The 15,417-nt window shown below is 56.5% G+C and overlaps 1 protein-coding gene across 1 annotated transcript; it reads right to left on the reverse strand.

Moving 5' to 3' along the window:
• Positions 1-1,204: 1,204 nt before the first annotated feature.
• TFAP2C (transcription factor AP-2 gamma) lies at positions 1,205-11,047 on the reverse strand. The gene is made up of 7 exons (XM_041733079.1): positions 10,776-11,047; positions 8,695-9,180; positions 8,527-8,578; positions 7,090-7,306; positions 6,405-6,523; positions 3,937-4,081; positions 1,205-2,836 (listed from the first exon to the last, which is right to left on the reverse strand). Exons 1-7 carry the CDS (start codon positions 10,821-10,823, stop codon positions 2,551-2,553), a joined length of 1,353 nt encoding a protein of 450 aa, XP_041589013.1. The 5' UTR covers positions 10,824-11,047; the 3' UTR covers positions 1,205-2,550.
• Between the last annotated feature and the right edge of the window lie 4,370 nt (positions 11,048-15,417).

Raw genomic sequence — 15,417 nt, forward strand, 5'->3', positions numbered from 1 at the left:
GAACGAGGATAAAGGACAATTGAGCACAAGCCCTGCTTATGACTCACTTCAATCCTTGGTTGACTTTGGGGCATTTCCAGAACATTGTCTGCATTGCGATTGGGCACAGCTCCTAAAAGCCAGAATCTGGTCCAAAAGCAGGTTAAGATGCTGATAAGAAAACAGTCCTTTTTCCGTCAGCCCTTTGCCCCCATAACTTCCTTTTAGCACCCAGCATCTCACATCTTGATTGAGAAATAACTGCCAACCTAAGACCTCTTTTCACTCCTCTAAAGCGAAGCAATTGTGAACTTGACATATCAACCAGATAAATCCAACTTAATAGGAACGTTCAGTGGCCAAGGACAAGCTGCCAAGAGCAAAGTATTAGGTTGGCAGAGTTTAAATTACTTCACATCCAATGCCAGCACAAAGTCAGGAATTGCTGAGCTTTTGGTAGAGTTATAAATCAAGGATTATGAGGCTGGAGTTGAAGAAACGGCCCTCGTCCAACGTGGAAAATCCTTTCGCTCCCACTTCCCTTTGAAGCCTAGCCTCTCGTGCCAAACTATAAACATATCACTTCCTGGAGGATATGCCAGGCCACTTCAACTTGGAATCAAGGACCCGGGGAGTACATTTGAGATCCTCACAAACATCCAGCAAGTACACCGGCCCCGCCAGACTCTTCTGCTCCCGCAGTAGACTTGCAGAGACCCAAGGTCCGACACACCAGGCCGGCAAAACGGTGAGGGTGCTTCGGACAGACACACGCCTCGCCAGGTTCCAAAGATGGGAGGATTTCAGGGCACTGAAAACACCGAGAAGTTTGCAAAGCTTGCATCTGACTGAATGCAAAACTCCTCCTGATGAAATGTCTGCCCGAGGACTACCTGCCATCACACCTCGTTTCCATTCTCAAAATGCTGCGGTGGCAAGCTGGCCATGTAGTGTTTCTCAAGAGGGTAAAGCTTTACGCAAGAGAGGTTACTCCCAAACCATGGACCCTCTCTCTTAGAAGAACCGGTCCTGACAGCCCCAGCGGCCAGAGTTGGGGGGACTGCAAGAAGCTGAGGGTCCCGCAGGGAGTGCAAGGCCCAGTGCAGGGGAGCGGTCTCGCAAGGGACAAAATGAAACTTCTGGCTTCCCCTGGCACCCACCTTGCCCGCTCAGCCCCATGATCTAAGCTGAAGCCAAACCTTAATTTAGTTCTCCCCACTGTCCCACCGTCCTAAGGACTTAAAAAAAAAAAAAAAAAAAACAAGTTGTAACCCAACTTTCGCAGCTTCTACGAAGAATACTTTTTTATTATACAGGCATCGTAGACACAATTACTTGGGGACCGTTTACAGCCATTTCCAAGCCTCCATTTCACCCCCACACAGGTACAGCACACGCCGCCCCACCCCCGTCTGCTGGTCCTGCATGATGGGGGGACGAGACACAACATTACTGCTTCACGACCAGAGGGTTGTCATTTAAATAGCCATCGGCGGTGTTAAGAACCAACTCAGGATCCTCTTAATTTTGTCATACCCTGTGTACAGAGGAATAAAACCTAAAGAAGTGTTTCAGATTACCCCATCACCTTTAAAAGTCAATATTAAAATTGAATCCCATTTGTCAAAAAAGTCATAAGAAGTGCACCCATATTTACAGACCCCATTAAATTATCCATAAATAAAACCTGTACACTCGACGCACTGTTTCTCAACACACAGAGCCTCCTACGGGATGGGCAGCAAAAACAAAAGAACAACAAACAAACAAAAAAAGCTTTATGCCTCCCCTTTTCAAGTTTACTCGAAATACCAAGATGTGAAATAAATTATGCAAATAAAGCTTCAGTACCTTAAAGGAACAGGACATTTCAGTCTCTCCGTCGATGAGTTAACTCTCAGAATTAAAAAAAAAGAGAGAAAACACGAAATCCTCAGCAGGCTTCATTTCTACAAGTTTCGTAAAACCCAAAAGCCCCCTTTCAACAAGGGGTTTAAAAGCGTGTCAAATACCTCCTATTAAACTAGTTGCTAAGTGGAGAGAATCTTTGCTTCCTACTATCTCTGTAGGATTTGGTGTCTGAAGAAGCCAGATAAATATTTTTAGATAAATATTTAGTGGAGACAAAAAGCCAGCCATCACCTTAACACTGCAAAGTTACTGTTGATCTGAATCGCATCAATGTGACATTTCAACAGCTACGTGTGTGGGTTTTCTCGTGAGCCCAGGGAATTTATTTAAAAGGTTCTAAAACTTGTAGCACCACTTTCAGAGAAAAGAATGGGGTTCAAAAGAATAAAATAAGCTTAATGAATAAAGAACCAGTACTTGTCACCTTCCGATAACTTGTCCAGACTTAAGGAGACACACACACTTCAGCGCTAGAGAAGTAACACTAAGGAATCCAGGAGGGCACGTGAAAGATCCAGAAACGAGTGGAGGCCTTTTTAATGGGAAGGCGGGTAACAAACTGTCCCCCGGCAAAAGGGGTTCCCAGTCTGTCCGGGTGGAGAATGACTGTGGAGTCCATTTCCTTCGACACTCTTCAGCCCTCGGCCTCACGCCCGTACTTCATTTTCTGTGCTTCTCCATTTTCTCCAGGGTTTTGCTGGAATCAGCTGGACTCTGGTCTCCGGGATTCATATAGGATTTGTCTATGACTATCAGGGCTTCTTTTATGTAGTTCTGCACAGCAGACACAGCGGCACAGATGGCCTGGCTGCCAAACCCGTGGGTAATCAGGCTGAAATGAGACAAGCAGTTCTGTATGTTCGTCTCCAAGACCGGGGTGGGCCGGTTGTTCCCGTTGGGGGTTCGGTCTTGATTGAGAAGGTCTGTGAATTCTTTACACACCTGCCTGTGAGGACAGTCAACACACATATCTGTGAGCTCAGTCTAGCTCTTGACAGGTAAAGAGGACAAAGCCAAATCACCCCGAGGCTGCCACCCAGGAGGCAATCAGAACCCCAGGCCTGCACACGCCAAAGCAACTGCTGCACTTAGCACCTATTATGTGCTAGGCCCTGAGCTAAACTCTTTGCAAGCACCATCTTCTTTAATCCTCAGAGCAATTAGAAAAGATAACAGGATTAACCCCAAAGGGCCAAGGTCACCAGGACTAGTGCTAGAGGTGGGTCCAGGCGGTTACAATGCATAGCCATTTATTTTGGGGACAGCCTGGGGACCCAGACACCAATTTCTTCAAGAACCCTGAGAAGCCCCAGCTCCCTGAAAGTCACTGTTTCTACCAGCCAGTTCACTCTGCATCCTTTTGCTACTTTTCCTAACTGGACTACCTCTGCCTCGTTTACCATAATTTTAAAACCAATTTACTGTGGGCTTTCTCTGAGAAATCCTGCAGCTGCATTAAGTCCGGTTGGAGACAGTTTGCCCACAAATCCAACCGGATCGTTACATTTAAAAAAAAAAAAAAACAATAAAAAGGTCTTGTTATTAGGAGGCAGAAGGCACCCAATCTTGACTGGATGTGACAAAACAAAATTGTCCTCAACACATTCCTGTAGGATCAGGAAACACGGTGACTGAAAGGGTAGTTTAACTATTTTTAGCCAAATAACTGAGCAGCTCCAAAAACACTCATTACTGGGCAATATATTCAAAGAAAGCCCCCCTTGCCAGTTCCTTTAGCTGAACACCTTTGCTTACTGAGCATTTCTTTCTTGAGAAGCAGGGGCTGTACAGGGCATCCCCCACCCCCACCATCAAGTTCAAGATCAGAGCACCCAGCCATCAAAGTCAAGTCTGGGGGCAGCCTGGGTGGCTCAGCAGTTTAGCGTCGCCTTCGGCCCAGGGTGTGATCCTGGGGACCCGGGTTCGAGTCCCACTTTGGGCTCCCTGTATGGAGCCTGCTTCTCCCTCTCTGCCTCTTTCTGTGTCTCTCATGAATAAATAAATAAAATCTTAAAAAAAAAAAAAAAGTCAAGTCTGGATACTCACTGTGCAGCCAACAGCATGTTCTTCCTAGAGGTCATCTCATTCCGCCCTCCAAGATGAGGTCTCGTGAGATATTCAGCCACTGGTTTACTAGGAAATTCTGCTTCACAGACATATGCAAAATCCCGAGCCAAATGAACAGCCTCACCTAGGATAATCAGCAGTTGGCAGCAGGTTTAGAGGAGGTCTGTGGCCACCCCACCCCGGTAAACCTCCCCTTCCTCCTTTTCTAACCCGGATGGTCCACTAGTGACTTGGCATTTTAAAATGAAATCACATACAGGACATCTGGGTGGCTCAGTAGGTTAGGAGCCTGCCTTCAAGCTCAGCTCGTGATCTCGGAGGCCCGCCCAGAATGAGATCAAACCCACATCCGGCTCCCCGCTCAGCAAGGGGTCTGCTTCTCCCTCTCTCTGGCCCGGCTTCCCTGGCTCCTTCTCTCAAATAAAATCTTTTTAAAAAGTAAATAAATAAAATGAAATCACACACAAGAAAAACAATCCAGTGGGCAAATAGAACTAACTTCCCAGGTATTTCAGTGGGTTTGGTCCTATGGGACAAGGCACAGAGGAAAACACCCAGTGTGTTTGGGAGGGGGGGGGGGACCAAAAATTTTCTGTGCCCTGGAATAATGCTAACCAGCCTTGGACCCTCAAAATTAGATCCTTGAGACACACTCAATGCTTCCTCTCAATAACACAAGCTATCATTGTGGAGAAGTAGGGAAAATTTTAAAGTCGAGCACACTGGACAAAAGCCACATGGTCACTTCTTTAAGAAACTGTGACAGGGGCACCTGGGTGCCTCAGTGGTTGAGCGTCTGCCTTTGGCTCAGGTTGTGATCCGGGGGTCCCGGGATTGAGTCCCACATCGGGCTCCCTGCCCCACCCCTCCCAGTAGGGAGCCTGTTTCTCCCCCTGCCTAAGTCTCTGCCACTCTCTCTCTGTCTCATTAATAAATAATAAAATGTTTTTTAAAAAAAACGTGACAAAGTCTTTGATGGAGAACCTTCTTTTTTAAAACTAGAGTGCCCCGTTGCTGAAGTAGGCAAGTCCCTGCGAGGTTTCTTTTCACAAAGAAAGGCAGGGCTGCGTCTCCACTAGAAATGTTCAAGAGTCCAACTCCCAAATCTGGACTACCCACCCTCTTTTGTCCAAATCACTGGGGGATGGATCACGGAGAGAAAAACCAACGGGACTCATCCCCGCCCGAGATGCCCGGTCCTGGCTCTGCGGTGCCAAGGCTGGCAGGAGCTTTCCAGAAACCCAGATAGTGGCACCCCCGCCCCCCGCCCACCTCCCCTCCACTTGCCTCCCAGCCTTACAACTAAATCAGAATCTGAGAACCATTGTTCTGATACACACTTTCTTATTCAAGCACCTCAAGCCCCGGCCAGAAAGAAAGAAAACCTCACGGAGCCACATTTATGCGCCACGCACGCAGAACCCACCATTCTCCATGCGGGGCAGCTGTGCTCCAACAGGCAGCTAACAGGCAGCTCCTTTCTCCTCGCCCTGACCCCCAAAGACACTCGTAAAAAGGTAGAGGAGGACTTTGCCAAGTCTCTTTCAGCACGCAGGAGCACCATTAGACGGGGGACAGAAAGTGTTCAAAAGATGGCCTGGCCACCAGGCGACCACCCCCCATTGGCTCCCCTGGGGGCCCAAAGAGAGCCCAGTGCCCCGCTGATTGGGCGAGGGGCTGCTCCAGGCTTCAGGGTAAGCCTCTCCGAGTCCCACTCCATTTCCCCGGGCCCAGCAACAATGAACTGGTTTTTGAAAAAAAAAAAATTATTTCACTTTTCCCTGACACCCCCCCTCCCTGCCCCCACTTATTTTTAAAGGCTGTAATTGCATTCTTGGCTCCCTTCCAGATTGGGGGTACAGGCCCATTCAGTAAACCAAAATGTTACATCCTACTATTTTAGGACGGGGGAGAGGGGCCCCACTAATTTTTTTTTTCCTCCATGCGGGAAATGAACAAAGGGCTTGTGAATTGGCTTCTTCCCACCGTCCACAAGGGCTTTTCTCTTTACTGACCACAATCCTGATAGATCCCCCGGCGACCCAAGCTAGAAATGGTGCCTCTTCCCACCAAAGCAGAACCAGCTTTTTAAAGGTGTACGAGCTGATCCATGCATCTTTCAAAAATCGGTTCACTTCGAGGAAAGGTCCCAACACCCTAACAGTAGGGGTTCTTAGGTTAGGGAAACCAGTTTCTTTTTTAACAATGATTTTCCTGGAGAACCCAGAACAGGATACTTAAGCAGTCGGATGCTTAAATGTTAACTCATTTGATAAAATTACTGTGATTCATGACAATGAGCTCAGGACAACTCAACTTCACGTCTATTTGTGACAGAGCCAGAGCCATTTTCTTTTAAGCTTTTCTTCGGGGAAAGCAGTAACGACACAAACAACATGGCACAAACAAATAAAAACACCATAAAACAAAAGCAAAACTCCACTGACCTTCTACTAAGGACGTCAGGAGGGTGACATGAGCAGCTTTCCGCCTCCCGGCTGGGAGATTCAACCCAATTTTGTCCAACTTCTCCCGCAAGGACCGGCCTCCATTTTTGGATTTGGCTCTGGGCAAAAGAAAGTGAACTGTAGCTCTTCCCAAGAAACCACCCTCTTAAAATCCTACAGTCCTAAAGTGCTGCTATCAAATCTACATGATGTGGATCATAATCAAGTGATACAGGGAGTTTATTAATGCCTGGAAAGTTCAGACATCTTAACATCACCAACACCTTTCTCCCCACCCAACCCCACCCCCCATCGCACAACATTGCAAATTGTTCTGGGGCAGATATATTTTCACTTATTAAAAAAAAAACTGTAGCTAATAGCCCCCCCAAAAAAACTCCCTTGGGGAACAAAACCTATGGAGCTCCTCTACCCCTAATAGGGATGCCACCACCCTACACACGGAATCAAATTCTAAGCAAATGATAATTTGTGAGCGCTGTTTTAGCACTTCCTTCTACATCTGGCACTTTCTAAAACAGAAGGAATGTACTAAAACTCTAAGCCGATTAGAATTCAGTGTTAAGTATAAAAGTTACATAAATGTTAAAAATACCTCCGGGGGTTTTTATGTTATTCACCTTCCACCACCCAACCACCGTGGCCGGAGTGTGTCCCCATGTACCTTCTGAGAACACCTCCCAGTAATGAGGCATTCAAGCACTCAGGCGGGGACAATCGCCTCTGGACCTCAGCGACTGTCACTTTGTATTTAGACGTAGAGCTGAGGAGGGACAATCTTCCAGGGACGGAGCAGAAGACCTCGCTGGGATTCATCACAGCCCCCACCAGTTCCTTCTGACAAGGGAGACTCAGGGGGTTCTTGGTCATTGAAATAGGACCTGTGAATGAAGAGCAAAAGTGGCATCACAGAGAGCTGCGTTCAGGAAAAAGGGATCTTTTCAAACCACTCACCGAAGCCCCAAGAGCTCTGTAAGCAAAGAACGCTGCATGTTGGGCTATGTAAATTGCAAGCAGATTTTTTTTAAGTCATATTCTTCAAAGATAATCGAATCTGAAATTCACAAGTTAACACCTTGCAGAGCTAATTAGTCACGACCCCAAGCATGGAGGGTTTTCATTTTCGAGCCACTGTTAAAATCTGTTTAATTAGAACATTTGTTTTCGAAAGACTGCTTCAATCCTAAATAAATGGGGATTTTTTTTTCTTCCTCACTCAACAACAGAACAACCAAAATCACGGGACACGTTCAGATCCTTTGCTGAAACCTTTCAGTGCAATTGATCACGGTAAATTAAAAAATACAAACGAACCTGTTCTGTTACAAGCTTCCTGGGAAATCCAGTTTACTTGAGAGTTTTTCTTCAAAATCCATTTCCCAATTGATTTCAAGCAGTTTCGTTTCCCAGTGGCGGGCAACCCACCCTAACTACCTTTTATCTAAAACTACTTGATTTCCAAAACAGCTCCACGGTAATCCGGTCAGTTGCAACTTAATTTCATCAGACACTCACCAAGCGATCCCATTTTCTAATCCCCTCCCCCACTACCCTGCACAAACCCGACCTCTGGCAGATTATCCCACCCCATCCTTTCTACGCTGTATTATTTGGTAGGCCGAACAGTTTCAAAACCTTCTCTAGCATGTCAGAATTAAGGATCTTCACCATACACATATTTGACACGGGAAACAGAATCACATCCATTCATTCAACAACTGTCACCCAAACGACCACCCAACTCAGGCAAGGGTGTGTTTTTTTTTTCCCCAAAATTAAATCACCGCGTTCTCACTCTGGAAGACTAACACTGCAAACACCATCCAAGTCAAAGGATCATATTCCCGGAGAGAATTATCTGTAGTAACAAATCCGAACTAATCTCTTTATGACAGTTCTTAAAGTTTTTTTTTTTTTTACTATCATCCTTTCTCATTTAGTTCAGAAAAAAACATCTCTTCCTACTCCCCAAAACCTACCTTTCTCCAGCCGGGGTCAGTCGCTTGCCCACCACCAATGTCCCAAGCCAGCCGCCACATGCCCTCACTTCACCGGGTTACATGAGGCCCGGGGAGGAGAAAAGTTTGCTCTCACTACGTACCTTTGCGAATAACAGTCTGGTCGTGCAGGAGCAAGTGCTGGTCGTCAACATTCTAGGGAGGAAAAGACAAAAGTTTCCCTTGAGTTCGGGGAGCCTGGGCGAGGGGTAGGAGAAGCTAGGGGGCGACCAGGTCCGGGCAGGAGGGGCAAGAGCCCAGGCTCCGCTCACCTGCACCTCCTCCATCTGGTGAGCCATGTCGTGGAGTCCCAGGTTCTCGGCCAGGCCCGCGGCATCCAGGGCGTGCGCGTGGGGCAACAGCAGGTCGGAGCGGCGGTAGGCATCCCTGCGGGCACTCATGGCACCACCCTCCAGCCCGGAGAGGTGGGGGAGCAGGCCGGCGGGGCGCCCGTGGTGCGAGGGCAGGCCAGCCCCCTCCTGGCCCTGGCGGCCCGGCCAGGCCTGCTGCTGGCTGCCGGTGGGCGCCGGCTGGTGCAGGGGGTTGATGGCAGCGGCGTAAGCTTCGCCCAGATGCGAGTAGGGGTCGGCCGACTGCGAGTAGGCCAGCTGCTGGTAGGGCGGTGGAAAGTAGGGCGGGGGCTGGTATTCGGCGACTCCAGTATGGGAGAGGGGTGGCGCGGGGCTGTAGAGGTGCTGCCCGGCGGAGGAGAGGTGGGGGAGGCGCGGGTTCCCATTGCTGCTCGCGTCGTGGCGATCCTGGGAGAGAGAAGCAGAGACCCCCGCTAGTACGAAACCCCGCTACAGCGAACTGGCCGCAGGGGCTGCGCTGGGCCGTGCGCCCCCGGGGGGGAGGGGACGACCCACCGCACCAGCCGGGACCCAGCCCGCGGGGCCTGCCCTCCGGCCGCAGGGCACCCGGGGACAAAGTGCCCCGGGGCGGGGGGTCGTTGCAAACCGCGAGTCAACGGAGGAAGCAAAGAGACACTTCGAAGAACCTGGGGGAACGCGTCCTCCACGGCCGGCGGCGAAGGCCGGGGCGCTGCGATGCCCGAGGCGGCCCGGAGCGCCAAGTCCGGACCCCAGGCCTTGGGCCAGGACGAGCCCAGGTCCGGGGCGGGCGAGGAGATCGGCAGGCGGTGACCTCGGGGCGGAGGCCGCTCGCTCACCAGCCCGCACATGGTGGCGCCAGACGAAAGGCCGCGGCGCCGCCGCCAGCGCGGATAAAGCGCACAAAGCGGGAAGTGCGCATCTTCCACGCCCCAGGGACCCTCCCCTTCCACGCCCTCAGGACAAAGACCTCCGGGCGAGCGACGCTCCCCGGCAGGCCCGCCACCCCGCGCCGCCCGGGCAACTGGGGTGGCTCCCTCCCTGCTGGCTGCGTCCCGACCGGAGAGACCGCGGGGGAGGCCGCCCTGCCCGGCCTCGGCCCGTGTCCCCACCAACCGGGGTCCCGGGGTGGGGGTGGGGGTGGGGGGATGGAGGACCCCGACCACTGGGCAGCCTTGCCTGCGCACGTCCCTCGCCCCAGGGCCTGTCCGACTTAATTCCTAAAAGACCGGTCTCCCCGGGTTCCAGGGGGTCCCAGGGGTAGCAGGGAACCGGGAGCCACATGGCACCGCCGCCCCCTAGCGGAAGCGCCCGCGCGGCCGGCCGGCAGGGCAGCCCCGGAGCCCCCGGCCCCGGCCCCGGCCCGCTCCGCCCGCGCCCGGCGCGCGCCTCCCGCCGCCCGCGTCTTCCTCTTCCCGCTCGCCGCCTCCCGCCCTCCCACTCCCACACTCCAGCTCAACCTGTCCGACTGGCTGGAGCACTCCGAGCGCTTGCGGCCCCGTCTGGCCTCGGGCCCCCCCGCCAGCGCTCCCCAGCCCCCACTTCTCCTAAAAGCCAAACTTCGCGTTTTTTGTTTTTTTTTTTCTTTTTCTGGCTTCCCCTAGGACTTAGCGGGGCAGGTGACAAGCCCGCCTCGGAGGACACCGCAAAGGGGTCGCCGGCAGGTCGCCGCGTCCGCCCCCTTGGACGGAGACATCGTGCGTAAAAGCCACGTCTGAGGCTTGGAGACGGGGCGCTCCGGGGCGCTCTTCCGAGAAGGGCGCAGGAGGCCCGTTTTGCTTCGCGAGGAAGCGACCGGTAAGCCCGGCGGGTGCATCTGCCGGCTCCTCCCAGGCCCTGTCCCGAGGGCGGGGGGTCAGGGGAAGGCCGGATTCGGGAGGGGCCCCGAGGACCCGGGGGCGCCCGGAGCGGGGGGCGCAGGCGGGAGCCCGCAGGCGGCCCCCGCGCCCCCGCCCCGACCCGGGGCCCCCGCCTCCCGGGCTGCCCTCGGGCGGGCCCAGGCTGCGCCCCTGCGCCCAGCTCACCTCGCAGTCCTCTTCATACTTGACATTATCGGTTATTTTCCACAACATGGCGTCCGGCGTCCCCCAAAACAGCCGCCAGTTAAATCCAGGCTCCCCCCACCCCCCGAGCGGTAAATCCAAAATGGGGGTCACGGTGGCCGGGCGCCCGCCGCCGCCCCCGCCACGCCAGGGCCTCGCTGTCGCGGTCACCGGACGCGCATCGGCGGCTCTGCGAGCGGAGATGCCGGCGCCGCGCGTGGACCAGCCGCTGCCGGGACCCGGGGAGCCGGGGAGCCGCGCCCGCACTGTGCGTCCCGGCAATAGCCGCGGGACCCGGGCGCCTTAATGAGAAGGGAATTATCATAACTCCTCCCCGGGGGCCGGCTCCGAGGCCCGGGCGCCGGGCGGGGCGGCCCCCAGCCAGTCCCAGCCTAGCTCCGCCCTGCACCTCGGCGGGGCGCCGCGCGCACCACGGCGCTGCGGGGGGCGAGGGGCGAGGAGCGGAGCGCGTGGGCGGCCGCGGCTGACAGCCGGCACCCGCGAGGTCGGGGTGCCCGGCGCGCCCCCGGCACCCAGCCCCGACACACTCACACACACACCCGAGGCCCCGGGGCTGGGGCCCGGGCTCCAAACCCCTAAGAGCCCCCCGCGCGCGCGCCCCCTCCCCGCTTTTTCCGAGCGCGCCTTCCCCCATCCTCCAAAAGTCGTTGTCACCTGGACCTAAGAGACCCCGCGTTCGGGCAGCTCAACAGCGGGGGCCCCCCGCATCTCCTAAAGTGCCCCCATCCCACCCACTCACGGAGACTTCAGCTGTGCAGGCCGGGATCCTGCGGCGCGGGCCCCGATCCCTCCGCAGACGCCTCCCCTCCCCGGCCTCGCCCGGGTCCGAGCGCCGGCCCATTCCTCCGAGGGGCTGGCGGAGGGAAGGCCTCCTGGGGAGGCGGCCCCCTGCCCGCCGAGGCTGGGGCTCCCGCGTCTGGCCCCGCCGCCCGAAGCTGCCGCTGCCTGCGGCCGGGGGTCCCCCGCGCGCCCTCGCCCGGCCCGGCCCGGCCCGGCCCGGCCCCGCCCGGCCCCGCGCCCGCTCGGCAGCTGCCTCCGACCGGCCCGACGCCCAGACGCCTGCTCACCCCGGAGAGGAGGCGCGGGGCCGAATGCAGCCCAAGCGCCACGCGCGGGGGAAGCGAGGAGGTGGGAGAGGAGGGAGGGGCCGGAGAGGATCCCGCGGGAGGGGGGAGTACCCTGGTTGTGCAGACAGAGGCTGAAAACGAAACTTGCGCGTAAACGCTGCCTCTAGCCCCAATATTTATTGGCCACCCAAACTCGAATGCAATGCGCAATGTTAAACAATTTCTAAAGAAACGAAATCCATCGGCCCAATGACTGGAATGGACCTTTTCCACTGCAAGGGGGAAGGCGCTCATTTTCAAGGGCGAATTTTACTGGGACGTCCCATCTGGCTCCCTGGATCTGAATTTAAACATTCGGAGAGAATCCGAGAAGGGGACCGTTTCGATCCGCTTCCGAATCCGATTCTGCAGTAATTAATACCTGTCCCTACAGTGACTCCGGCCTGGGGGGGATCACTCCCCATCCACAGAATGATTTGCACACACCACCTTCCTGCTCCTTCTCCGGTTTGTTTGAGCTTTGCCATTTCTTTAGACCCGGATGGGCCTAAAATAAAGGAACTGAAATAAAAACGGGCGTCCTCCAAGTGAAACGTTCTCTCTCTCTTTGCCTTAGACCAGACAGATCCGAGGTGTCATTCCTACCAAATGTGAGAACAGAACCTGGAAGTGCAAACACTGGGGGCTTTTCGGGGCTTTGCACGAAGTAGTAGAGAGGACAGTGCACACATACTATTCCCTGACGCCTCGCTTCCAGGACACTGAGGCCTGGGGATAAAAGAACCGCAGAAGCAACGCTCCTGGTTTTGGGGGGGGGTGGGGGTTGGGGGCACCTATGCAACGCAGTAATCCGCCAGGGGCATAGAAGGATGCGGAAGGTTGGGGTCCCAGAGACTCCCGAGAGGGAGGCTGCGCGCCTCCTTGGGGCGCCCCGGGCTCCCAGCGCGGTGATGCGGGGGCGCTCCTCCACGCTGGGCCTTCCAGACCCGGGTTGACTCCAAAACCCGCTTGGGGGGGCGACTTGAACACGGTGTCCCGTCCACGCCGCCAACTTTCCCCCCAGGCAGGTTTGGAACCTGGGCAGGGCAGGAACGGGCCGACCTCCCACCCCCACCCCAGACCCCGGCCGCCCTTGCTTCCCGCGGCCGCTGTGGCCGAAGTAACCCGAAAGGAGAGATTCCTCCCAGCCCCGGGGAGAGGCAAGTGGAGCCGATGGGCCCTGACAGCTCGCCGCCCGCGTCTGCCCCAGGGGAGCCCCAGGGGAGCCCCAGGGGCCTAGAGGTTCCGAACCGCTTGGCAAGGGCCATTCATTCCCAAGGCAGCGCCCCGGAGCCCGGCGCCGCTGCCTCCCCCAGGGGCGCGCGTTCAAGCTAGAGCGCGGCTTCCGCACCCCCGCTGGAAGGCGGCGCAAACACCCCCGCGGGCTTCCCGGCCGTAGAGACGCGGCCCGAACACGCGCATCCTCGGCCGGGGGCCGGCACCCAGGCCCGCGCGCGCCCGGGTCAGCGTGCTGGAAGCCTCAGCCCTTCCTGGGGCTCTACTTTTCTTCTCCCGGCGGAAAGCGGGGGGGCGGGGGGAGGCGAACTGCTCGAGCACCCGGGACGGACCTCCCTCCAAAGCCCCCGCCCCTCGCCGCGGGGAGACCCGGGCCAGGGTGGCCGCGCCCCAGGGCAGCCCCCGCTCCGGGAAGGGTGCCCCTTCAGGACCCTCCGAAGCTTCGCAGCCGCCTAACTAAACAGAACGAGGGGGTCCCGGGGGCCAGTCTCGCAGCACGCCATGCAAAATCGGAGATATGGGGGGGTGGTCAGCTGCTCCCCTAGGGAGCCTGCGCTCACACGCGCTCGGAAGGCCCGACCCGAGCCCCCAGGCCGCTCCGATGGCCCAAGACCCCCGAGTCGGGAGAGGAGGAGGCGTCTGCGTAGAGGCGCAGGCGGGAGGCCCCCGCCGCCTCCAGCTTCCCACCCCCGCAAACCAAGGAAGGCGGCCGGGCAGGTAGAGCTGGATTGGGGTTGGCCTGCGCCTTCTTCTCCCGCCCCAGGGACGGGGCGCGGGAGCTGCAGGTGGAGGCCCCCGAGCGCCCCCGGGGACGCGGCGCTGAGCGCAAGGTGTCTGTCCCAACCCCTGGGAGCGGCGTGAGCGCCGGCACAGAAGTGGCCGGCCCAGTTAAGCAGAGCCCAAAAGCCGAGGCCTGCAGCAATTGAGGAGGGTGCCCCTTCCCGCGCCCTACGCTGTCCCCCGGTCTCCCTTCGCACCGTCACCCCCCTGGACAGGCACTTGGCACCAAAGAGTATCCAACTGTCTGAGCCTACTAAGGTGCACGCCCTGGGGCGCCACCTGCATCATTTCACAGCCTCTCCAAAATAACAGCAATAATATAAAAATAGCAGATTGTTTTGATAGTGTGCGAAGCGGCCGCCCCACACGCACAGAGGCTTCTTGCTTGACCCAGGGTCCACCCCAACTCCATTCACCGCTCACTTCGGGGCGCGCGCGGCTCCAGGCCTGTGGCGCGTCCCCGCAAAATGTGCTTTTACAAAGGGACAGAGAGACGCGGGGCCGGGGGAGCCTGCAGGAGCCAGGCTCCGGGTGGGGGTGGGAGGTCGGGTCCAGCTCTGTCCCGGGTCTAGTCGTTTGAAGAGCGCTCGCCATGCGCAGAGGTCGTGGGGTGTAGCCTCCAACCTGACAACCGCAGCCCCAATTCTCAGCAAGCGAAGGTGAATTTTGGGTCGTCCAACTACCTCAAAGCCCCAATCACGCCTGCTATTCAAGGCCACCTCCCTAGCGGCTCTCTTGGAGACTTGTTAGAGACAAGCCTGGCTCTCGCCGCCCCCCCACCCTCCTGCCCCGGGGGACCGCCGCCCTCCAGAGGCCACGCTTGGCTGCAAAGTGCCTGTCACTTCAGTGTCCCAGGGCCCATCGGAGCGCAGCCTAACCGCTCCGAGTGCAGGCAGGAGCTCTAAGGCTCCAGCCCAGCGTTCCCGGAGGCCTTGTGGGCTCGGCGTTCTGGAACACCATAAACCTCCAGGCCAACTAAGCCCGGCGGCCTTAAGGCATTTCTCTGATGCCTCCAGGCGACCAGGAGGCCCACTGCGGCCAGGCGCAGGCCGAGCTGGACTGGGCTTCCGGCGCCAGGAGTGGGCAGCGCCCCGAGCCACCCTGCACCCCGCGCTCCCTACCCAGCGGGCATCCTCCCGCAGCCTCTCCTCCCTGCGCTCTGCCCTCCACCCAACACCTCGCTCCTCACCCTTAGGAGCTGGAAATTCATGTCGCCAGCTGTTCAGCCTCTGGGAGTGGAGGATTTTAAGACTGGGAGCAACGCTGGAAGAGATCCCCAAGGGCCGAGTCGTGTGCCGCAAAGTGCTCCGAGGTTTATTTAATTAACGGAAGGGGGAAGTGCGGGGTGGGGGGGGGGGCTCAATTCACAGCCAAAACCGGCTATCGCGATTGGAAGACACACCTGAAAGGTCGTGGTTACTCCTCCCCTGTCCTCCTCCCCTTGGAAACTGTAAACTCGCCAATTGAAAAGGGTCTTCCCT

This window comes from Vulpes lagopus, chromosome 18 (assembly GCF_018345385.1).
Source record: "Vulpes lagopus strain Blue_001 chromosome 18, ASM1834538v1, whole genome shotgun sequence".
Classification (NCBI taxonomy): domain Eukaryota; kingdom Metazoa; phylum Chordata; class Mammalia; order Carnivora; family Canidae; genus Vulpes; species Vulpes lagopus.

What these genes read in the sequence shown, in the direction of transcription:
- TFAP2C (XM_041733079.1), bottom strand. Translation starts at nt 10,823, where the DNA reads ATGTTGTGGAAAATAACCGATAATGTCAAGTATGAAGAGGACTGCGAG. An exon ending in AGTATGAAGAGGACTGCGAG is followed by an intron (nt 9,181 to 10,775) that starts GTGAGCTGGGCG and finishes TCTCTCTCCCAG; the next exon opens with GATCGCCACGACGCGAGCAG. An exon ending in CTGGGAGGTGTTCTCAGAAG is followed by an intron (nt 6,524 to 7,089) that starts GTACATGGGGAC and finishes TCTTTTGCCCAG; the next exon opens with AGCCAAATCCAAAAATGGAG.